Source organism: Oculina patagonica, chromosome 3, assembly GCF_052425735.1.
Source record: "Oculina patagonica isolate OP01 chromosome 3, crgOcupat, whole genome shotgun sequence".
NCBI lineage: Eukaryota > Metazoa > Cnidaria > Anthozoa > Scleractinia > Oculinidae > Oculina > Oculina patagonica.
The window spans coordinates 25,433,697-25,458,775 of NC_135760.1; the positions used below are offsets into that span (position 1 = coordinate 25,433,697).

At 39.7% G+C, this 25,079-nt stretch overlaps 2 protein-coding genes across 2 annotated transcripts in view; one reads left to right on the plus strand and one right to left on the minus strand.

The window, feature by feature from the left end:
- The window catches only part of LOC144647217 (uncharacterized), a 31,024-nt gene extending 13,923 nt beyond the window's left edge, over positions 1 to 17,101 (plus strand). The window contains 17 exon segments of the mRNA XM_078506982.1: positions 293 to 601; positions 1,160 to 1,435; positions 2,373 to 2,644; positions 3,026 to 3,101; positions 3,585 to 3,632; positions 4,277 to 4,315; positions 5,506 to 5,604; positions 6,288 to 6,497; positions 7,259 to 7,449; positions 7,815 to 7,896; positions 8,530 to 8,826; positions 9,478 to 10,292; positions 10,760 to 11,725; positions 12,399 to 12,755; positions 13,295 to 13,366; positions 13,649 to 13,750; positions 16,359 to 17,101. Of these exon segments, the coding sequence (XP_078363108.1) occupies positions 293 to 601; positions 1,160 to 1,435; positions 2,373 to 2,644; positions 3,026 to 3,101; positions 3,585 to 3,632; positions 4,277 to 4,315; positions 5,506 to 5,604; positions 6,288 to 6,497; positions 7,259 to 7,449; positions 7,815 to 7,896; positions 8,530 to 8,826; positions 9,478 to 10,292; positions 10,760 to 11,725; positions 12,399 to 12,755; positions 13,295 to 13,366; positions 13,649 to 13,750; positions 16,359 to 16,526 (4,379 nt within the window). The 3' untranslated portion in view covers positions 16,527 to 17,101.
- On the minus strand, positions 16,608 to 23,233 carry LOC144647218 (protein-glucosylgalactosylhydroxylysine glucosidase-like). The gene is made up of 3 exons (XM_078506983.1): positions 21,754 to 23,233; positions 19,988 to 20,193; positions 16,608 to 19,311 (listed from the first exon to the last, which is right to left on the minus strand). The coding sequence occupies exons 1-3, from the start codon at positions 22,623 to 22,625 to the stop codon at positions 18,266 to 18,268; spliced, it is 2,124 nt and encodes a 707-aa protein (XP_078363109.1). The 5' UTR covers positions 22,626 to 23,233; the 3' UTR covers positions 16,608 to 18,265.
- Positions 23,234 to 25,079: the final 1,846 nt, after the last annotated feature.

Consider the following 25,079-nt stretch of genomic DNA (forward strand, 5'->3'; position numbering starts at 1 on the left):
AATGACTAAGGAATGCAATGCTAAACCAAGCCAAGCCTAAGCCTGTAGGCAACGTAAAACATGTCACACGAACACAGACTGGCAAAGGGCTGAGTAGACATAGTTGGTTGTTTGGTAAGAAACAGAAAACTGAGTCACGGGACCAAGCGTGGCATTTAATATCCTAACTTGGGCCCAACCCCCCTTCAGAGTGTGAGAACCTCGTTTCTCACCTTTTTCACAAGCTCAGCAAGCAAGATAACCATTTTGCTTAGTCTATATAAACTAAGTCTTGTTCTTTACCAATTCTCAGGTAATGCCGTAAGTGGCAAACCGTTTCTTCAAGTAGGTCCTCAATCACCTCATCCCTCACCTCACAAATCTTCCAGTGAAGCAACCAATGTGTCATCATCTCACATCACGCCAACCAAATCTGTTACACATGAATCAAAGGTCGAATCTCCCCACATCTCCCTGGCAAAACAACAACCTGAAATGGAAGTGAAGCCGAGTGGTAAAAGTGAAGCAGGGGCAGCATCTGGGTCAGAGGATATTTTGGATGTACTACATTTAAGAATTGATCAGCTGGCTGCATCTGATAGTGAGGAGGATGTATTTAGTGGTATGTTGCCTTCAGTTTTTGAGTGAGACAAATGGGTGATTTACTTCTTCACTCCACCCAAACTGTGTTGAAGCCACAGAACCCATGCTGTCGGACATGTTTATTTTTTTTTATTCTTTTAAAAAGAGAACATAATAATGTTGTGGTTCAATTTTTTTATTGGTTTATAATTTTTCAAACCAGTTTGATCCTTATTTCCCTTTGTTTCAGATTATGATAATGAACTTAAGAGAACTAAAAATAAAATTCAAACTGGTTTGAAAAATTTTAAACCAAAAATAAATTTAAACCACAGCATATGCATTTATGAATGAAGTGTGTGCTGTATGCATTTGTTAATGTTGTGTCTTTTCTTGTGAAGACCTTTATGAAAGGTCTTAAATCTTATTTATTTTAAACAGATGTAGTGTCTTTTAATGTAGAACAGTATAAATTTTGTGATCCATGTAATAGTGCATCTAACAGATTCTGAGGACTTAAATTAGTATTTATTTTAAACTGGTTGGTGGCTTTGATCCAAATGTCATTTCATCATTCTCTTTTTATTTATCTCTGTAGAAAAAGCCTACCAAGATCAAACAAATGATGCCCAAAAAGAAAACCAATCCAAGAAGCCCGAGCTTGACCTTGATGACTTGGCTAAGTGCATTAATCAGGTAGCCATCAGTGACGATACCAGCAGCTCTATCAGCACAAGAGAACGAGACTGCAGTGATGCCAGTCAGGACTTGACAAGCATGGCTGAAGGTGATATGGGTGATCTGGAGGATAATCAACCTGACAGCTCTGCTCCTGAAGATGAACAGGCAGATCACTCACCACAGCAGGTTATTGGTGAGTAAAATAATGAAAAACATCTTCTTTTCTCAATTCTGTTACATAAATTTTGCTACTCTTCTAAGAAGAATTTGGTTTTGTACGCAAGTTGTGTTGTTTTTTGGGGTTACATGTATAAGGTTATAAAATTTTTATTCTTAAAACCTTCCTGATTGAAGTTGTTATGATACAGTGTAGAGCAAAATAATAGAAGTGCATCTTGGTTGGAAATGACAACCTCAGCCCTTTCTATAAGCACTTTGTTCTACTTCACTCAGAGAGGTCCGCTACTTTTTTCCTAAAATTGAACTAATACTTAAAAAGTTGGCCACTCTAGTCTACTCTCCCTACTTAAAATTTTATTGAAAGCCCTGCAACTTGGTTGCGAATACCATTAGGATTTTTATTACAATCTTTCATTCTTGGAGCAGAGTAGATTTGATAGTTTTATAGTATAGGTAAGATTTTAACTACACCAAACATCGCTAGAAGTGGCATCTTATGCATTTGCAACTTGGAATACATCATTAATTTGCAAGAGAGATCAAGATCTCATTTGCCCTAACAGTGTGAATACATTGTCAAGCAGGTAGGTGATGAGAATTGAAACAATCAATTAAGGGGTACTGTCTTGACGAGCCAACGTTGCATCGTTTCTTATATATTATTGTATATCGTAGGTTTTTTATTGTATATCGTAGGTTTTTTATTGTGTATCTTAGATTTTTTAATACTTGTAAATAGGAGGGCCACGAGTTTGTTAGCTTTATAGCTATTAAGTGCTACCCTTTATAAATAAAGACGTTACTTACTTACATGTACTTACTTACCAACAAAACCTCCCTTTTGTCATAATCAAAATTTATGAGAATTAACAAGGGGAGCGGATATCTCAATGCTCTATACTGTTGAGTGAGAACCTTATCTAAAGAGCATTTTGTTTTATCACTACCAGGTAAACTGAATGTGCATAATGCTGAGACAGCAAGCAGTGAACAGACGTCAGCAGGGAACAGCAACAAACCCAGCACTGAGGAGGCGGCACTGGACAACAGATATCTAGAGGGTGATTACAGTGAAGTGGATCCAGCTATACTTGAAAAGCTAGCTGTGTATATAGCGAGATACAGTTACGACCCTTGGCAGCACTCGCCCAATGAGAATCCTGAGATGGAACTTGCTTTCCAGGCTGGGGATTATCTGTATGTTTTTGGAGAGATGGATGAGGTAAGAGAATAAATATGTATTCCAAATAAATCAATAAACAAATGGAAACTTGGGTAGCTTGGTGATTGAACTCCACCCTTCATGATTGTTGTCACATGAGAGATCGCAGGTACACACTGCCAGTGTAAAGGCCGATTTACACGGTACGATTTTGTCGCATGCGACATGCTTACGACAGGCCTTCGACGCGACTTAGGAGTTGTAGGTTTGATTTACACGAAACAATTCGTGTCGTAATCCTGTCGTAAGCATGTCGCAGGCAACTCGCATGCGACAAAATCGTACCGTGTAAATCGGCCTTAAGGCAGTTTTAAATCAGTTGAAACGTTTTTCAGTATAACTTCAGTACTTACTAAAGAAATATTTTGTATGAAATTTCAGGATGGGTACTTTTTGGGTGAACTAATGAGTGGCCAAAGAGGACTTGTACCATCCAACTTTGTTGAGAAAGTTGCAGGTAAAGACTTGGATATTTTTATACAATTCACCTCTCCATTGTTACCATACAATCTTACGATTGTTACATGTCAAGCTTTGAATAAACAGTTTGAAGATAAATACAATCATGTATAGTTTATGTGGTAGTTGCACTTTTCGTTCATATAAATAAAAGGTTTTTTAAGGGGTTTAAAGGGACTATGTCACGTGGATTTTGCAGATTTTTTTATCTAAACTGTTCTGAAACTAGTGGTAGGCAGTTAAACCCTAAATAAACATTATCTTTGATCATCTAAAGGAATATACAACCTTAATGTGTGGATAGAAATCAAGCTACGGCTAAAATCCGTAACATAGTCCCTTTAAAGTAACGGTAACAAAAAGCAACCACAGAGCTGTAATCAATTCAATGACAAAATGAAGTTTTCATGTTCTGAATTTTCTGATATAAAAGTAATATAAAAGGTACATTGTATCAAGTTGTTTGTTTGTTACTTTTCAGATGAGAGTGAGATGAATATGATGATGAATGGTACAGGAGAAGGAATTGGTAAGATGGAGTTAAACTGCAAACAATTAAAGCAACACATCAATTTCAGGACGATTTCCAGAAGCTCAAAAACGTAGTTGTTTGATTTTGTGTAATTTTGCGCGATAAATGACGGAACCATTAAATGACAATAAATTACAACGATGAAATAATGGTTTTTTGTGTGGACAAACTTAACAAAAACGTGTTGAAATATAGGATAGCTGTTGGAAATTGCCTTCTTGAATTACCTGTAGCGTACACTGTATTAGAGCGATTTTCATTTGAGTATCCAGTGAAAGTAATTCGTGTCTGCTTTGCTTTTGCAATACTACGCTTAGTCACTCACTCACTCACTCACTCACTCATCCTCATCGAGCCCATGAGGACTCTACGCTTAGTGATTGGTTTAAAAAACTCAAGCCACTTTCTCGGCCAATCAGAAGTAAAACCAAAACCAATCATAAATTGCACATACGCGTTTTAATTGCCGCGCTTTTTGCCGGCTACATGTATTTGCTTCGAGTTTTGATTGGATCATGCACTGGATTGTCTGTGTACCTTGTCATTGGCCAGAGTGATTGGTTTAAAGTCCCCCATAACTGTGATTTTTTAACTTGTTATCAACATAGCACGTACATACATGTAATTGTCTTTCATTTCAGATGAAATTGAGGACAGCAGTGATGAGGAGGAAACAGACGGTAACTATACTTTTTGGATAAACCAAAATTAAAAAGGCCATCCTAGATAGTAGTATAGGAAGTAAAATAACCACTGTCCTAGATATTGTTGAAACAAGCCAAAAGAGAGTAAATGCTGTAAACTTAAGGTATCACGGAAGGAAAAATGGCGTTTTCGTTCCAAGTCCATTAATTTATTATGAATTTTTAAACTTTAAAATGGCATTTTTAGGGCTTCTTTAGGATTAAAAATTCATAAAAAATTAATGGAGCAAGAAAAGAAAAATTTGAGACACCGTTTTTTAGACCAATATATGTAGATCAAATTCCACATGAAAGTTTTGGCTCTCATGTAAATGTGTTCTCAAATAAACCTAAAGTTGCGCAACATCATAATTGCAAACAAAATGCTGACGTTGCTTATTATGGTCTATATGATCAAAACAAAATCCAAAATTACAATCTTTATTCAATAAGCTTTCAGAAAATATATACTTTATTGGGGTTATCATTGATGGTTTGCACACAATTTGACTTGGAACGAAAACGCCAATTTTCCTTCCGTGATACCTTAACAAAAAATTAAGGGTGTTCACATGTAATTACCTAAATTAACACAATAAAGTCTAAAAACACTGAAACTTGTAAAGGTGAAGGTTGCTAAAGCTAAGTAGTTGTACAAAACCAAAACAACCATGCAATATTTACGTAAAAAAAAAACGCTTTATAAACTGGTGTTTAAGGGGTTATGTTACGCAATTTTAGGCAATTTCGGCACTGACCAACCGGTCATAACGGCTTTTAAAAAAACTGTAGAATAACTCAAAAGAAACACAGAAAGGCCAAAAAGGGGCATGGATGGGCAAAATTCGAGAAGATTAAAACGGATTGCGTTTGGGTAAACTTGAAAAACATCGGCCCGACTTTTTTCAAGTTTATCTCAACTTGTATGAAGGTGTCATTTATAGTGCTCGAAAATCATCCTCGTTTGTTATGTGGCCGTTATTTTGCCAATAAATGACTTTCGCCTGTCAATTTGAAGTTTTCAGCTCTTAATTAACGAAAATAAATGGAATTTCCTAAAATACCGTGACCTAGCCCCTTTAATTAAGGGCTTTTGATAACAAATAAATAAGAAATGTGTTATTTGGTAATGGCAACATGAAGTTCACTTATACTTTTTCCACTTGTAACAATTTATTACTGGTCAGAAGAGGAAAGCATGTCAGAGGATGGAGAAACAGAAATTGCGCTACTGGGAGAAAATGGCGAGCGGCAGATGAAACCCGTCAGAATGCTTAAATTTTCCGGTATTTTATTCCTCAGCTATTAAATCCACGTCGTTAAATAACTGCTAAATGCTATTTTAACTTGTAAGAGTTTTAAAGTAATCTTTCATGAAGAACCTGATTAACTTAAAAACACCCATGATTGAAAGCCGAATTCTCGCAACAAAAATTATACAAGGTGTATTTAAATATAAGGAGAATATGGTCGGTTTAAAAGATAAATTATCGTCAAGTTTAAAATGTGTCGTTATTCGTACTTTGTAACATGATTGTATTAAACTATACGTGGAGTCAATTATTTAGTATTTCTGATAATATTTCAAACTTCAAAAAAATTCTTCTTTTATAATTATTTTTATACTTTTAAATTAATTTACTATTGAAAGTTGTGATTACTCCAACATGTTTTAATCTTCAATTTTCCCTTCAGTTCTATTGAGGACGTAAATCGTACGCAATATAGAAACTAAACAAATTTTGTCTCCCCTTCCTAAACAGAAACCTCCTTAAATTAAATGTAAAATCCTGTATATGAAATCCGAGTTTAAAACTGATAAAACCTTTTCGTATTTCTGATACACATTAAGCAAAAATTATGAACTACAGTGATTGACAGTGATATAAAAACTTTGATATTTACATCCCTACACGCCCCTACTCTAGTCTGTTACTGTTGCGTGACATATTTTTGACCGTCACAACAGGAAAACTTCACCGTGCGTTACGCTTGTCAGTGGAACACATTCCCGATAGTGGATTACAAGATATTGAAGAAGTAGATGAAGAAGGAGTGGAGGATGAAATAGAAGAAAATCTTGATTCGGAAAATGAATTTGATGAAGAGGACGGTTCAAAAGAAGCCATGTTAAACCAAGATGGCGTGACAAGTGATGAAAACGACATTGAGCCCCTCAGTAAGTCACGCAATTCTTTAAGCTTTTTCGTGTTCATCTAGTTTACCAGTAACATGAAAACAAGAAATACAGTTTCAAAAAAATATATTAAATGGTATGAAATATGATGCGCTTTGCAGAAAAGCATTTAGCAAAAGTGGCATGGAAACCCTTAAGCTTTTTCGGATTAAAGATTTGCTAATGGTCGTGTTTATATCATAATGTTCATTTTGAGTTCTTTGGCTACAAAACTTGCAAATTGCTGTTTGGTCAACAATAGTGAAGACACGTGTTTCTTTTAAAGTTATCAACTATTTGTATAAATGAAAAGAAATTGTTAAGAATCCTAACTGGGGGAGGCTAACCAGTAGGCTTTGTAAAAAGGTCGGAGGAGTCGAATTCAGAACAACCGAACACAAATCCATCAAGTGGAGGATGTCAAGTCCAGTGTCCTAACCACTAGGCCACACTGACTTACCAACCCTCCAAGTTAATTTTTTCCTTAGTGGCCATTTGGCCACCGACTGCTCAAGTTTGGTCGCCAGTGAAAAATTTTAGTCGCTAAATTAAGCTCACGCTTTCAATCCTTCTTCTCAATTTTAGTCGCCATGCTGGCGACTTTGGTTCCAATGTAGTCGCCAGTTCCAAAATTGTAGTCGCCATGGCGACTAAAATGGTCACAAATGAGGATACTAAACAATTAAAACTAAATAAATAAACAATTAAAAATAAAAAATAAATCCACACTTATGTAATTGCTGTTTTGTTTGTTTGTATCTTAGGAGTTCCATCTCCCAGGCGGCTCCATCTCGAACGTCAGTTTACTCAGAGCGTGCTCCTGAGTTGGAAACCCGCTGAATTACCTGCAGATCAAGTGAAAGGTTACGGTGTGTATGCAAACGGAGAGTTACGACTTATGATCAAGGGAGCGAGTAAAACCAAGGCGCTTCTGGAAGGCATTGACCCCGAGGAGGTAAAATACGCCCTTTAGCATTTAGTGTCATTGAACAAATATTGTTAAAATGACAGGGGAACCAGGGTGAGCACTTGCCTTGGCCCAGAAGGATACGACATGTTCCTTGTTGACTTATTAAACTAGTACTGAAGGCTCGCAACATTCTTGGAAACAGAATTTCGACTGGAAATGGTGCTTTTTTCCCGGACATAAAATGGCAGTCGACAGTGCCATGCTTTACTTGGAAATCCTAACCTTTTACAGTATCATTGTTAGTTTCTAATTTTGTATCTTTTTGTCAATTCCATTTAAAATTTGAAAGCATAGTTTGCAAATGGAGCATATTTTTAAAGTAGAAACGAATGTTTCTTTTTTTTTCTTAGACGTATCGTATATCTGTGAGAACCATAACAACCAATGGAGAAGAGTCTTCTGACCGTTCAGCTGTGTTGACTGTCGGTAAAGGTTAGTTTTAGTCAGCAAAGGCACAAAGTTAGAAAGAGCCAGTTTATTGTGTATGTCTGGTATAGAACAGTGGAAACCAGAGACAAGAAAAGTATTTCGTCTTTGTAATCATGATTAACCAAACACAAGAAAAGTGAGGGAGTGGAAAGCTTGGGAAATTGAACAGGTCGGGGCAGACGAGGTGAAGAAAATCGTCACAACCCTTTTTCTTTCTCTGCGTGTCATTTTATTTCATTCCATTTCATTTCATTTCCATTTCCATTAGTTTTCTTTCCAGTCGAGGGAACAAGTGCCGGTTTTGGTAAATCTTCGTTGAAGCACACAAAGAATTTCCGAATTATGACATCCAATGAAAGACTAGCGCGAGCGCTCACGAGTACTCCGAAAGCAATCGCGCGTACAAATACGTCATGTTGCTTAGCAACTTCTGGGACGAAAACCGCGGGCTCAGTCACTTCTCGGAAAAGTGATGTCGCCATGAACTGGCACTTGTTCCCCCGACTGTTTTTACGGTCAGTTTCACTGAAATAAAACTTAAATGCAACATCTTTCACAGTAACATCTTTACAGCCTTACGTTTGGTATTCCGTGTACAATACTGAGTGCGGTTCCTTGGTTTTACGTTTTCTCTAGATGCCAACTTTGCGCCAAGTCACGTGCACGTCACGTGCGTCTCTCCCACGTCAGCCAAGATCGTGTGGTCACCAGGCAACAGCTCGTTCAGTCACGAGATCCTTTTAAACGGGGCCCTTCACAGGACGGTGCGCCCTGGCACGTTCCAGCACACGATCACTAACCTCGAGCCAGACCAGATATATAAGGTCCATGTTCGTGCTAAGGACCCCAAGCGAGTTTTGGATCGTGACAATGAACCCGATATTGAGATTGATCTTTTGACAGCGGAGGCAGAATTCAGAACTGAGCCAGGCGGTAAGCTAACAAGCTTTTTCTATAACTCCAGAATATAACTCATAAATTTTCCCAACTAGTATTATAAGAAATGTTTAAAGACCTGTGGTGAGAATTTGTTTGCTGGTCTAATCAAGTCACAGATATTACACCTGTATCCTACAATTTTAAAATTCGAATTAGTTCTATGATTCTAAATGACAAAACCATAGCTTTATTACAACCAAATGTGTCTCCCTGGCGTTATAATTTAAAGTTACAGTCAAACGAGATTAACTTTGAAAACTGTTCAGCCTTACAGAATTTCAAAAACCCATATCGCAATCCATTTCAATCTTCTTCACTTTTGGCCATCCGTACCTTCGTTTAAATTTGTTGTGTTACTGAAATGTTCCTTTACTGTTTTAAGCTGTTAGTTTTATATTTGACCGAATTTGAAGGCCGTTTCCTATGCCTAAGTTTGGCTAAAATCCGTGACACAGTCCCTTTAGCCATCCTTGTTCCTTTTTGGTTTGTTGTTTCCTCTTAAGTATGTTTTTCCCTAAGTGAGCTATTATTAAGTATTTTTTTACATTGCAGTTAGGTGTAACGATTTCATGTCTCCTTTCCTCTCCTGTATTATCTCGATCTCCTCGTTGAATTATTGTTGACACACTCTGTTTTCTTACCTAGGCCTTCCTGACCCACCTTTAGACGTCGAAGTCGTCCCAGGTCACTCGAACTCACTGGACGTGAATTGGATTCCAGTAACTATTACGGAAAAAGGAACTTCAAACGGGGCCCGCGTGACAGGATATAAAGTTTACATCAATGGCTTCCCCTGTACTGAGGTCACGTCACCTACTGCGGATTGCGTGACAGCTGTGTCATGGATGGTCGAACGCGCGACCAAAAAGAGCCACAGCGATGTTGTTCGTGTTGTTGTTAGAACTCAATCGTGTGAGGGCGAGTCGGCCAATTCTAATGAAGTCGTTCTGCCCATTGATATGTTTAATTTCAAGGTGAACCAGTTGATAAAACCTAAAGGAGCAGAACCGCCTGCTCAAAGAACAGACTTGTCGCCACAAGGCTCAGTTGAAGACCACGATGTTCACGAGGAATCAGGCTACTTAGCTAATGGTGTTCCGGAATTCGACGAGTCGAGCGAACGCTCTGACAGTGTAAGGCGTTACAGCCGAGACGAAAACGGTCAACCACAGTTAGTTTTAGTAGAAGAGACTCCTAAACAAGCGAATGTTGCCATGGACTATTTAAGCCCGCTAACGCAGCCTCGAACGAAGGGAGAACCCGTCGTGTGGAAATACGAACCCGGAGATGAATCGGAAACTGCCGAGAGTGTCACAAAGAGTGACGGGAGAGGATCCGAGGACGAAGACGAAGAAGAAGTCGAGATTTGTATTCCCGACGTTTCCGAAGATCAAGCGCCATCTACAGAGAAGGAGTCGGAAGCGAATGTGGAAGAGGAGGGTTATAAACATCTTGAAGAGGTACGCTTTGCCTATTTGAATTTACTTTAGTTGTCTCCGTCTTGTTGTTAACCTCAATAATCAAAGCAACAGTCAACAGTCACCGGTATCTGGGAGGCCATGGGTTCGATTCCCGTCGGGGACTCAGAATTTTTCTTTGTCCCATGCATCTTCATCAATTTTCTGATTGCCATTCATTTCTTTTAAGTGCTAGTTTCGAGATTGCGTTCTGCACATCAAGACAGTAGAATCTCCCTAGCTGAGTATTTCCATTGCATATGTGACTTTGCTTAAGAACGCTACCATGTTTTGATATAAAATCCGTTTGACCTTTGATATAAAATGAGTTTAAACCCCCTTAGAGTGCTCTCCAAGCAGTTCGACGCAATAGTTTTGTGCCACAAGCTGGAAAACAGCTTTCCCCTGGACTAACGTAACGTGGGGTAAACATCGAAATCAAAGCTTAATTCTGTTTTGTTGTTTCTCAGGATAACAAAGAAGAAGAAGCGGCACCTGAGATTCCTGAAGACGAACAACAGTTTGACGAGGAAGACGTTGTATTTTCTAACGAAGAAATACCAGAAATACAAGAAGGAGAGCAGAGGAACAGAAAGGAAAGTGACTTGTCAATAACAAGCGATATCGACATGGATGAGCTGGAGCAGTCACTAGAAGACGCACAAAGTATTCCACGGACGAGTCCCGAGGGAAATGAGAGCGAAGATAAAAAGCCTTACATAAGACCACTGGAATACGATGAGAGTGATTTTGAAGATGATTCAAGCGAACAAACTCCACTTTCTATTATCCAAGAGGAAGACGAGGAAGATTTGTCTGAATCGATACCTTTTCCGAGCAATTTCTCGCGATCTCACTCGGCTTCCGAAGGTTTCGAGAGCGAAGATGACGTCATGGATTTGCTCGACGACGATCACGGTCGGGGGGAGTCGGCGGGTCACGGTATAGACTTCGGAAGCGTTCGTAGAATATCGCAAACTGAAAGAGGTCCTACGTGGAATTCTAATCCCGAGGGTGAAACATCGGACTTAGGAAAATACTTAACAAATAATAGCGACCAGCCAAATACGGACGCTTCTCTCGATAATATCCAGCTTGAAGAAGGCCAGGGAGAAACGGTTGAACGTGGTGGCCTGGAACCCACATATAGCGATACCGAAGCTGACCGCGGTGGAGTGGAGAGAAGTTCGACTCCACTTGATGAATATGACGAGGGAATGGAGCAAGAGGAAGCACCCCACCGCCCTGTGTATGACGAGGCTGCTCCGTCAGCAGAAGGGCAGGCTCCTTCTGCTGAGGGGTACGTGGGTGAGATGGCCCCAGAGGAACAAGTGCGCGTGTTTTTAGCCCTCTATGATTATGACCCTGCCAGCATGTCCCCTAATCCTGATGCTGAGGAGGAGGAGCTGGCGTTTAATGAAGGAGACCTGATCAAGGTAATGGAATGAGATAGGTAATAAGATAACTGGTTGCTAAAGTCGGTTGGAAGCGAAAAAAAAAATCTTGCCGTTGTATTTAGATTTGGTGAGGTTTTGAGGCATGTTTTGTTAATAGGGCGCATGAGACTTTGGCTTGCTTTGATTTTGAAACAAGAAAAGTGTAAAATGGAAGAGCTTCATTCTTTTTCAGCGAATTTGCTGTTAAGCAATTAGCTGTTCCTTTGAAAACGTGGGAAAAAGCCGGTGCTTTATGGGGTAACCTGCGAACAGTCTCACGTATGGGTAACGCGAGAGCAGCGAAACTGTGAGAACTATTCGGTCCCGTGGCATCCCCGCGTAGGGTCGGGCGTGTTACCCAAAAGTGGCTTTCTCGTAGGCTAATAGTTTTGCTGTAGAAGTAATTTATGAGCGGATGATGGCATTAGGATCACGTAAACGACGCTTTAGTAAAAACAACCTATTTCACACATAAAAAGGTAAGGTAAAGTCTGTGTCCGAGCCAAGTGGCCCATACAGCCACACATAGCCACACACATTTCACACATAGCCTTTTCAATAAGATTATCTGGTAAAACGTTAAGTGTACCCACTTTTATCTTCATCTTCTTATAACCGCTAGCAAGTAGTGTAGCTGTTTTAATTTTAATGATTTGTTCGTAATCATTATCAGGTGTATGGGGATAAGGACGAAGATGGCTTCTACTGGGGTGAATTAAACGGCAGAGCAGGCTACATTCCGTTTAACATGGTGTCAGAAGTTGAACTGGAGGATGGAGAATCCGACAGCAATGTTACCACACCCTCTATCAATGTTACACAAGAATCGACCCAGCCCCCAGAAGAGAGCCCAAGCCAGGAACCGGAAGTCCTTCCCAGTTCCTCTGAAAACCTGCTTGACGAGGTGATCCTGGAAGAAGGCGAATTTGAAGACCCGAGGGAAAGTGATAACTATCAACTACCTCCCAGACGAATGGTAGCGCTGTTTGATTATGATCCGCATACATTGTCGCCCAACCCTGATAGTGAGGTAAGAGCAGATCAGGGCTGATCTTTATCGAATTTCTCCTTAGAATGCCAATACATTGTCATGTAGTTAGGTGATAAGAATTGAGAAAATAATCAGCTAGATGAAGATGTCTTGATGAAACTACAAATCCCTACAACGTACAAAGAAAGAAATGAAAGAAATGTTGCGCGCACTGACTACATGTAAATTGCACCATGTGTCCATTACCAGAATTGCTATGCGCAATATCGTCCTCCGTATGCCTGGACCCTGTTTTGTAGTTAATGGCGGTAACCAGACGTTCTCTGCTAACAGCAAATGAACAATGGCCACTTTCTTTTGGCAGTGTTCGCCATTTTGAAGTCTGGTAGCCTCATCCGTAATGTTTAGGCGCAAGGCTCCCTTTGATTATTAAAGTTGACAGTACCATGAATCCGGGCTGTTAATATGTCAAGCACAGGGATTTAGCATCATTTTTCTTCGAGACTTTTTATCGTAAGTTGTGATGTAAGATTTCATAACGCGCGTATTAACGTTGACTTTTAATTCATTTTTCTCAGGTGGAACTGAAGTTTAGAGTTGGAGATGTGATTTACGTGTATGGAGATATGGATGAGGACGGCTTCTTTACGGTGTGTGAGATAACGTTATTCTCAGTTAACTAACGTTTTTTAAAAAAATGTACTGCAACCAACATTTTGGTTGAGACACTGAAATTTTGTTTGTCATGCAATGCTTCTGAGAGAGGCGTTGCGTTACGACTAAACTTCTGCGAAAGAGACTGCTGTTTCTCCGTGAAATAATATCTAAGTGGCGTTTATGACTAACATATACAAATAAACAAATGTTGGGCACCTAACAAGTTTCCTTTGTGAGTTTGTACAATATTTATTGGTTCTTTTTATGCCTTGTAGGGCGAGCTACGTGGAATTCGCGGTTTGGTTCCGTCAAATTTCCTTGAAGATTTGTCTGATCCAGCTGAAGCGAGTCACCATGACACCAGTAACGACGGCTATGTAAGTTAAATCACTTGTCTACTGACTTTACACTGTTCCTTCCGTGTATGTGGCTTGTCTTATCTGTGTTTGTTGTTTTGTGCCATCCCTGTCTGAATTCGTGACGTTGTTTGTCAATTCTTGACTCTTTCTGTTTAGGTGAACGTTCTTGCTCTAAGAATTACTATTTCCCTCTCAAAGTAGCTTCAACCGTGAGGGTTTAATTACGTACTTAGGCTCCTCTCGCTTCTTTTGTTTCTCTTTAGAGTCAAATTCCATTCTAGTCTTGTATTTGAACTATCTGGTTGAACTCTTCAATTTTTCTCTAAGACCCTAATTCAGTCGAAAACCCAAGTTTTAAATTTCCAAGCTGAGATGAAAACAGGTTTGAATTTGATTCAGGTTATAAAAGAGAAAGCTGCAAGGCATAGGGTTGTACCTCGATGTAAAGAGCCACAGAGAGACATAGATTGGCTCCAGCAGTATTTCGAGGTTTCACTGTAGTAATCGGGGAACTGAGTCCGAGAATTATTTCACTGAGCCCGCAATTTCCGTAAGAGACGTTGCTAAGCAAAGTGCGCTCGTGCTATATTCTGATTGGATAATAAGAATTGGAAACGTTTCGGGTGCTTCTACGAAGATTGGCCGTAAACGTCTCTTATTTCCTCGATTATTGGTGTGCTCTAGTTGTTATCTGTCTGCTTATCTTTCTTATTTCATTGGTCATAACAGGTCATTGTTAATGGCCTCTGCTGAGGAAAGTTACTTCTGCGAGGTATTCGGTATTCTTCTCTTTTCCTTGCTGCTGGTATTTAAATCATTTTTCTTTCTGTGTTTTTAATCATTGTGCTACTTTCATTTTGACTCAAAAAATCACTTTTACCGAGAGTTGCTTGAATGTGAGTGAAGGATCCCGCTTTTAATTTTCAAATTTGGCAAGCTATGCTCATGTGGGAAATTTGACAAACTATCGTTTTTTGTTCCTCTTAAAGTCTTTTAACGTTCTTCTTTGCCCTTACCTCTGTTGAAGAAATCTAACAGTACTTATCAGTTAGTGTTTTAACTGTCATACTGTTAGGAATCTGTGCATTTTACTGTTGTCTGAAGTGATGAACGACTATGGACTCCACTGAAGAGAGAGGAGAAACTCAAATTGTTAGTACTATCAACACCATTTACGTCACAAAACAGGACTACTAACTTCACAGTCGTTGAACATTAATTCTTCAAAGCAATTGTCTTGTTTTAAATGCAGCACTCATCTCCTCACACCCCGACCTTAATGTTATTGACGACAATCTTTGATCTTTGAGTTAAATCTTAATAGCTTATGATAACATTTGTAACACTTTGGATCATTTCTTTGAACTGGTTCATTTTAATTGAAGTTGCTGTTTTATTTGTTTGTTTGTTTTTTTGCTTGATTTTGTTGTTTCCAATCGCTTGAAGCTGTTTTGTTGCATTTACTTTCAATTTTTGTTTCTTTGATCCTTATTTTCTCCTTTTGTTTTTCTTTCCTCTCGTTCTCGGTTCATTTCTTTTTTTTTCTTGTGTTTGTTTTGTTGCACTTCATAATTTAGTTTATTTGTTGTTTTGTTGTACGAATAGCTATTATGTTATGCACAGCACTTTTATTGGTTATCACCAACGTCTGCAGTCAATAAAATCTTTTATTAAAACAGGGTTCGTACGCTTTTTGTTGTTTATAATACAGTAAAAAATCGCGAGTGAGAACCTAACATTTAAAAACCTGTTTGGCTAAAATTAGCAAATTAGATACCATTTTTATAAGAACCTATTTAGCCTCAAATTTGGAAACAGGTTCTTATTTTCTAAAACTCAGTTGATTCAAAATGTTTACTTTTGGGAAATTAGTTTGGACAAAGCATTACTGTCATATTCTAAATAATTAGTGCTTCATTTTTACATAAACACTTATGTGGTATGCAAATTGTATACAAGGAACAGGCCGAATACCACGAAAATCTCTATAACAATATTTTTTTTTTCAGAAATTAAGAACCTAGTTAGCCTAAAATTGTGTTAATAACCCTTTATGTAAGAATCTGTTTAGGCTAACCTAAAAAATAATAGGTTCTTACTCGCGGGTTTTGACTGTACCTTGGCTTTTTTGTGATCTCGAATGATCGTTATCAGATCACGGAAGCTGTGAACTGAGAATTTTACTTTTGTCCGCACAAATATCTAATTGTATAGTCCCTTACAAGAAATTCCACGACTTTCCGTGGCCAGTACGAACCATGTTTTAAAACTTTCACACCAAGTTAGCACTTGAGCTCAAAATGGAAAAAAGTCATTTGCAGGGTTTTGATAAACAGAGAGTTACTCTCTTTACTAGCTTTTATCCAAGAACTTTAAAGGCTGAACAGTACTTATTGACTAGAAGTTTTTACTTTGGGAGTGAAAGTGTTATCATGTAAGATTTTCTATTGACTTAAGAGCGAACTACCACCAAATCTCCCACGCTTTGACAAAGTCACGCAACGCAACGCTTCTCCACTGTCAGGAAAAGCGTTGCGTGACAACAAAAGTAACGCCCGCGAAAGAGATGAAAGGCTTTTAAATAATGTCTTGGCTCATCGATTTTACCCGTCAAATTTTCTTTCAGGAATCTCCCACGGGTTCATCGGACAAGTACAGCTCTCTAAATGGTACTCATCACGTGACAGAGGACACGCCCAAAAAGAAGAAAGGAATTTTTTCCAAAGGAAAACAGATGTTTAAAAAGATTGCAAAGGGTCATAACTCGCCACGAGGAAACAACTCAAAGAGATAGCGCTGCTAACGAGATGCATATAAATTATTCGCAATATTTTGTACAGTAGTGATTTGAATGAATGAATTTTAGTTTTATAGCTTTTAGAGAATTGTATTTTCTATCCGGGTTACATTTTATCCAGTGTACATGTTTTAACGACTGTAAATATGGGCTAGGCCCTTAAATTATGAGCCCGAAGTTTTAAATTGGGCTGCTTCCTTTGATATGGAAGTTATTTACTTACTTGCTGGTCAAATAACATAATTTTAGAACTTTTATTCGTTAATGTAAACTCACTGGCTTGCAATTTTCAATTTTTCATAGCAAAGTACAGAATATTCTAATGTTATCGTTCTTACCCAAACAAAACACAAGACACACTAATATGTCCTCTAACTTGTTCTACGTTTGGATTTCCGAAAAGTGTTTGTATTTATATCCCACTTTCCAGAATAACTCTGATTTGTAAATATGTTGTACAGTAAGCATATATATTATCCCAAGAGTGTTAGCTTTTATCAATTAATATATTTAGCAGAGTTTTACTTATGTATCCACAGACGTGCCCTATTAAAAACTATTTTGCGGAGAGATTGCAAGTCTGATGTGGTTGTTGGGGATTTGTAGGCGTTGCGCTACACCCAAATAACGTGACACACGATGATGGTCACGCACATGACAAACAAGCATATTGCTCTGTCACTGTCATTTGCTCGTGAAAAATTTCTCCATGAAACATAATTTTGTATCAAAGATAACTGGTAAACTACTAGAATTTCAAAATTTCCTTCAGGGGTTCTGGAAAACTCCTTGAAAATACTTTTTTCTACTCCAAGAAACTCCTGGAATTTTTACACAGTAAGACAAATAAAACTAAATGAAATATCTGCCATTAAATTTTCTGCAAAACTCTTGGTAAGTCAATTACTCGAAAAGTAAAACTCAACGTTTCTACCATGGAATGTCCGACTTCTGGGTTCTGGAAATTTTATATTTGTAATCTGGAAAGCTACTGGAATTTTATCACCTTTCTCGAGGTAATCGATTGTTGTATAAAGCTCTTGGGGAATCCACGATTATAATGGATCAATGCCCAATTCCATCTCTGAGACGTGCATGGAGAGAATCATGGTATCATGGTAGTTGTATCCAAAGTTGTTGGCGACTCTCGGACTTGTTGAATACAACAACCATGATACACGCCAGGCGTTTCCCATCCCGGGGGGGGGGGGGAGGGGTACTCCCTATAATGGCTTATACGGGGAGGCTCCGCCCGAAAGGGGTACCTTTTTCAGGCTTCAGGTATATAAAATGGTAGGGATTTCACAAGTTTAAGTATATGAAAGGGTATGAAAATCTGTCATTTGGCTATTTAAGATGGCCTTTAAATTAAATATTTCGAACAGACGCAATTTATGGCTGTATTATTTTAATTTATTAAGCGCTACATAAAAATGACAAGTCCAGCCATGTCTCTTAGGTATATGAAAGGGGTACCTTTTTTCAGTTAAAGGTATACGAAAGGGGTACAATTTCTGTCAAAAATGGTATATAAAAGGGAAAGGGGTTAGAACTTGGGGCGGAGCCTCCCCGTATAAAACATTTTTGTGTACCCCCCCCCCCCCGGGTTTCCCATAGAGGGAACTGTGCATTATAAGACAGGTTTTTGCACGCAAAACTGTTTCAAGCGCAATCCATGAATAAAACTAATCTGCTTCTAGATGTCGGCATTTTTGTTTCTTTTCAAGGAAAACTTTTCACCAGTTCATCTTATCGGCTTGGAGAAGGCTGATAATAACAAGTTCATTGGGTACTTCAACTCTCTCCCCAATCTCCAAACGGTACTTTTTCTGTGAGCTAATCACTGTCGCCTGCAGAACTGGGGCGGATTGTGCGCGTGACGTAACGGTTATCTGTGATTGAAATGAACCAATCAGAAAGTCGATGCTGTTTCCATGGTAATCAACTCCTACGAATTTTAATTGTGTGCTCCCGGGGATAAGCATGGGTTTAAATTGGAGATGTTCGTAATCGCGAAGTCGCAACCCACCATAACCAAATAACACAGATTGCAGAAATCCCCCGGCACCCGTGATGAAGTTCACAGCGCCCCCACCGTCCGCTCCCTCGGTCCAAACCATGAACGGCTCCTTAGCGTTCACATAGCTTTCATTGAACGACTTCTCCGCACGGGCGTATTCTCCGACATCCAACCAGTTCACCGCAAACATAGATTTGGTCATGGCAGGCCCTCTTGGATTCGTTCGGGGCTCGTAAAAACTCAGATCATTCCGTCGAACGTCCATACTCATGTCGACCATCAGTGGAAATCCGAGCAAAATGACATCGGCTTGCTTCACTTCGACCCCATTATACCCCTCGTATTCTGGATGGTAGTTGTTAGTAGCATCGAACGGAACATACATATTCTGCGCAGTAGTCTTCCAGCTTTCGGAAGCATTCGGTAACACTTCGTAGGCGAACTCGAGATTCATTTTTGCGATCGTATTCGTGTAGGCCGAGTTGTTGACGACTTCAGCGTCTTCGTCCGGTGGCATGACGTTATAGATGACGTAAGCTTTCTTTGAGTCGTTGTACACTGCGCGACTGGCCCAGAATTCCGCCGTGGCTCGGATGAGCGGGAAGGCCTGGTACTCAAGCCATTGTTGGTCCCCAGATGCCATCCAGAGCTGCTTGACTGCAAATGCGATGTCCCCGATAATGTGCTGCTCGTAATCTGAGTAGATCTCTCCTGGACACACTTCCGAGCCAGTCAGGGCGCTTTCCCATGGGAACATCGCGCCTATATACAGATTAAAAAAAGTCATATAAAATATTAACCCAAAGGCAATAGAACCCCCTGGGGGCACTCCCTTAAATAAGCTTTAGAGGTATTTGTAGCGCCAAAGGCTATGGTTTTCGAGCTGCTTTGGTCTGAAATGGGGCTTTAACTTTGGGTATGATTTGTGCACTCTGGCCGGCAATTGGGTATAATTTTTGAAAAAATTAACTTTTTCATTATTGTTATTATTCATCTCTTGAGAAGTGGGATGGAATTAACATCGGGAATTTGAAGCAGTTGCTATGCAGGGTCCGGTCTGGTATAGGGTTATCGATTTTTTGGGTCAGGTCTGAAATTAGACTGGTCATAACCCTCTACATTTTCTTTTTGCATCGATCGTCCGCGCGGGGAAAGAATGGCGAGAGAACTGGACGCTAGCGCAAAACGGGATGCGCCAAGGGAGGGTGAGGGCGCCACCCCTTTGTGTTTCGCACTTGCGTTCGCTTCGCTCGCTGTTTCTCTCGCGTTCTTTTGCGTTGAATAATCGAGAGGCTGTGAACAGTCTAGTCTGAAATAGGGTAGGGAATATTGCATATTCTGGTATGAAATAGGATAAGGGTTTCAAAAAGCGTGCCACACACTCTCACCTAAATCTTCGCGACAGAGCGCAAATCAGAGCCATTTTCTTAGTTCCTACCTTTGAACCCATATTTCTTGGCCTTGTCTTCAGCTGCCTGGAGTCTTTCAAACCTGTAAGCGAGGCACGTTCGCGCCAGGTCTTGGTGCAGAAGGACTAATGGAGGGAACATCCATGTCTCCTGGTCCCAGAACACGTGACCGTCGTAACCATCAGTAGCCAGGCCTCCTGGACTCAAACCAAAGATCCAAGTGGGACGAAGAGAACTGAAAAACAATAAGGACATTGAATATAATAAATCAACTATTTTAAACGTGTGTTATGCACAGAATTCCAGTTTCAATTGCTGTTTAGAAATGTTAGACTTTGTGGGGGCGGAACTCGAACCAAATCAAACAAGGTTAATGACAGAAAACTAAGCTCTTATGCGTGGCGTCGAAAGGGCTACAAAACATCGTATCTGGGTTTCGTGGTGGGCTTTAAATGACCGCGCTAGGTCTTTAAATATGGAAATATCTTGTAAAGCTACGACGTAATTAAGATAACGGTGATGTAGTTACAACGTACCGTTTACCAATTCAGATACTGAATTTCACTGAGTGTCTCAAAGAACCGGAAAATGACACGTAAATTAGTCAATTTAATTTGTGACTCCAATAAGGGGAAACAAAACATAGGTCCGAGTATACTTTTACAGGTTAGAACACAACCTTCAACAACAGCTATCTTTCATTTCAAAAGTGATACGCGATCTATTTGGGAAGCTCTTTTAGAAAGCGACTGAGAAATTATGTCTTACCCTACAAGCCATCACTCTTCTTTTGCTAACTAATTAAATAAATTTTAATGTAGCTTACCGCAGCTGGGAGAACTTGCTTAAAACCATTAAGATAAACTCTTTTACTTGATCATTTCTTGTCTGCTTGATGTTGCATTACTGTTATGGGGTAAAGTTAGATGTTGGCCAGTCTTGTAAATCTCTATTGCGCGAAGCGTGCGACTCACGCGTGATCACGTTTATTTTCACGTCACGTATCGATCGCGTATATCGGATTCCTCTTTTGCTGTCTCCTGCACTAAGCTTTCGTGCGCCACTTACACCCTTGGAAGGAAAACTTCTGCTGCGCAGGCTAAAAAAAATTGGCTACTGCTACTTCTACATTTTATTTGCATGGCATGTTGTTGTTTGAAGTGGTCATGTTATACAAAACCTCGCATAAACATGGTGCTCAACAAATTATATTTTAAACAGCGATTTATACCAATCCTGTTGTTAGCATTTTTTGCTTTATTGGCTTAACATAAGCCTTTAATTTATTTAATGTTATTAAAAGGTTTTACGCGACGTGCTTATAACTAAAAATTAAAGGGATTGTTTAAAATAAACTGAGCCGTTTTAAAACTAGGCAGGGGAGAAATACATGAACATTTATATTCAACGGACCGAAAGATTTTCTTCCTACGGGGTCTGGTATATATACCAAGGAAGCTGTTAGTCGAAGGAGGCTAAATATCTTTAGTGTTTTTTTTTTTTTTTACCCATTCAAGTGGCTTCAGGTTAAGAGAACTTTATTTAATTAAAGGGGGTTTTGGTATGCAATCAAATAATATCGTTCAAAATTTATTTTAAGAAACACACGCGTGTTTTCCAAATCTCACTAAGAACTTTCTTTAGCATTGTTTACAGAACGATTTAACGTAAACTCCCAAGTTATTGCATTAGTTTATTAATACTCTTAGAAGTTAGTACTAAGGTAAATAAAAGAATTATCTAGAGGACTTACATTCAGGCTTTACCCTGGTTAATCTAGTAAGCAAGGGGTTACCTGAGTGTGTAATATAGACTACCGGAAATGGTCTGAGCCAATGTAAGGTTGCCCTCCACCTCGATCCGTCCATTATCCCAAAGCGCTTTCCAAGCTTGCACGTGACTTCTTAAGAGCCCATCCGGTTTCTTCATTGCTGTTGTGTAAGCTTCGCGTGCGCTTGTCACGAAATCCTTAGCATCTAAGCTGGTAGCTATCGCCGTGATAAAGTAGAAGGTTTGGGTCTGAGAAGAAGGCTTGATCAGCAGACGAGGGGGTATGTCCCCCCAGACTACCGCTACCCCCTCCCTTAGGCTGTCTGGCTCCTCTGTTATCCTAATATACCCTGACATGGCATTGATCTTAGGGTCATTCCGGGATTTGCGTGGATATTTATGTCGTTGAAAGTCGATGTCAGCGCTTTCGTTGCCAAACACATTGGTGAGGAATAAGCTTACCGCGTCACGCATCTTGTTTTGCAAAGCGATCTCTACGACGAGTAAATGCTGGTGAACTCGATGAGCGTAAATGCGTTGCTCCAGCGTGAACTTTTCAACGACTAAGCGATGGTAAAACACACCTTGCTCGACGTTTAGACTAAATAACTCCTCTGTCGCGTTAGAGGTCAGGTTACTTCGTACAACAATCGCCGCAGTCGAAGGAATCCTCGCTCTGTGACTCGGAGTTTTTGTCCCTCGTCCGTTGAAGATGCCAGACACGTAAACAGTATCACTGTAAACTGTAGTAGCTAAATAGCCGTTTCCAACACTCGGGTTCAATCGAGGATCGTAGAAAAGACCAGACGATTCGAAGTTTGTTGCATTTGGCGCAGAAATGACACTATGACAAAAGCAAATCATGCAAACAGCGATGGCCAGAAACGTAGACGCCATATGGCTTGTCAGTGGCTTCTCTGCGCTTCTTTCAGTCGTAATGCAGGTCTGTATGACTTCACTGATAATGCTATACCAATGCCAACGTTTGTCCCTTTTATATGACGGAGCGGGAATACCCTTAGACCAGTTAACGTTAGATAAGGTCCCGTCTTGACGCAACAGGCTAGATGTGTAGATATATGACGCGTGACTCTCCGTTCTTTAGTAATATGATCTCTACTCTTGCTTCATTTCTTGCAGTACTATACTTACTATCCTTTCAACAAAATGACGGTTATTCGTGAAGTTTACCATATTTCCTCGTAATTTGTCCGCAGACTTAGACTAATCAACAACAAATGCAATCCGCAACATTAACGCAAGATTTGGAAACTGGACTGGCATTTACTCTCCTACCTCTTTTACTCTTCTCTTCCAAACTTCGAATAGTTTAGTTGCCTCTGAATGTATCCTCTTCCTTCAGCAGGCGGCTGAATAACTTTTATGGGCGCGTGATTCGCGTTTTCAGTTTCTGGATAGGTATTTTTCGATAATAAAACTTTCTAAGGCTTGCGCGTCAAGCCCTGGGGGGTGGGGAGGGTACTCCCATATGAAAGGGACGGAGATGCTCGTCGTCTCGCTTTAGGGATGTAAATTACGGATTTTGGTCTCATTTAGGTGTTCAGCTCGGAACGCCAATACTTTCAGCCGCCAAGGTCTCGTTTAGAGTTGCAAGTCAGAAGTAAAAAGCGTAGTCATACTGCGGTCTAGACAGATCAGACGTGGTATCTCAATTTAGGGGGTAAAAAGAGTTTGAGCCACACCAAGATCGGTCTCCTTAGATTGGTCTCCGTTAGCTTAGGGTTTCAATTCAAATTTTCCGAAGAGAATCCCCGTCCCTTTCATTTGGAACTCCGAAAAAATTGTAACACGGATTGTATACTGAAAACAGGACAGGAGGCTATTTGGAAAGATAAAGAATAAAACTTGCGAAAAGGGAGATCTCACGATCACGCGCTATTTCATCATGTTCATGTTTGGCGCAATTTCTGTCAAAATTTATTTTGTGGCATTGAGGTTCTGTAAGAATTTGTGGCTACAATTTAACGGTGGATTAACCAATCAGATTACGGTAAGGATTTCCAGGACCAATATTCTTAATTTTTGACAGTCATACTAAGCATTTTTTTGAGTGTCAATGTTTTCAGTCCAAACAAATTTTATTTGTGATGTGTCTTGCTGAGCTAATTCAAATAATATACCCAAATTTGGCATAAAACAGAATTTTACCGCTTTTAACAGTTAAGATCAGTTCCACTTAAGATCAATAACAACTATAAAAAAGAACTCAGGGACGCTTAATTCCCCCGGGGGGGGGGGGGTACTCCCATAAATTTCGAATAGGGGTGTGCCGCCAAGGTTCTTAAACCCTGACCCTATTTAAGGATAAAGAAAGCGAAAATTGATACCCTATTTAAGGCCCAAAACCAAAAAATGACACCCTATTCAAGGGGAGGAGAAGCATTCCGTGACGACCCAAATAACGGCTAACCGCGCACGGCAAGACACAAATCTTTATAAAATCGCTTTACTAATACCTGAACAGAAAATTCAGTTTTAAGATACCTTTTTTTCGTTTAGCTGGGCGTTTATTTTAGCTAATAAAATTTAGGTACCCTATCTAAGGATCACACGGGAACACATTGTCAAAAGGAGCAAAAATGATACCCTATTTAAGGACTGAGAACCTCAAAAACCATACCCTATCGGGCGGCACATACCTATATAGGCCACATATGGGAGTACCCCCCCCCCCCCCGGGCTTAATTCAAACGCGGACGGCTGGATATGGTCATTCAGTAACTTGCGATTATAGACGGATTTCCACCAGTTAATACGGAAATCCGTCTTCAGTCACAAACTAGATATGAAAGAGCAACATCAGAAACGTTCAATTATTCACAACACGCTGACTAAAATAACCTACCCTCGATATTTCTGCACCGATTTACGAAGTTGTCTGAGAATCTCTCGCAAAGTCTCACATGAATGGTTCGCTACCCTTCGAGAGAATAATAGAACAAACAACATGAACAATGCGCCTAAGCCCCATGAACAACAGCAACTGCGCGCATGCTACACTAGAGGACCAGTAGAATTACAAGCTTACGAGAGCTGATACACTACTGCAATGATTAAGCCGGACATCTCGCTTGATCTGCAACATTTTTTCTGCATCAATTAATTAAAGCATCGTGTTATTCCTCTCAAAGTGACATTTATTCGTTAGACTTAAAAGGAAAGCCCAGTTTCTGTACCTAGGAGTACTGCTACAACCCAGACATATCCACGTGACCAGTGACGTAAGAGAGGCTTGTTATCGTATCATTTTCACATCAAAATTTCTTCTTGCTATTTGAACTTTGACTAGAGATATTAATTGGCGATGAACTTTAATTTGATTGCAGACAA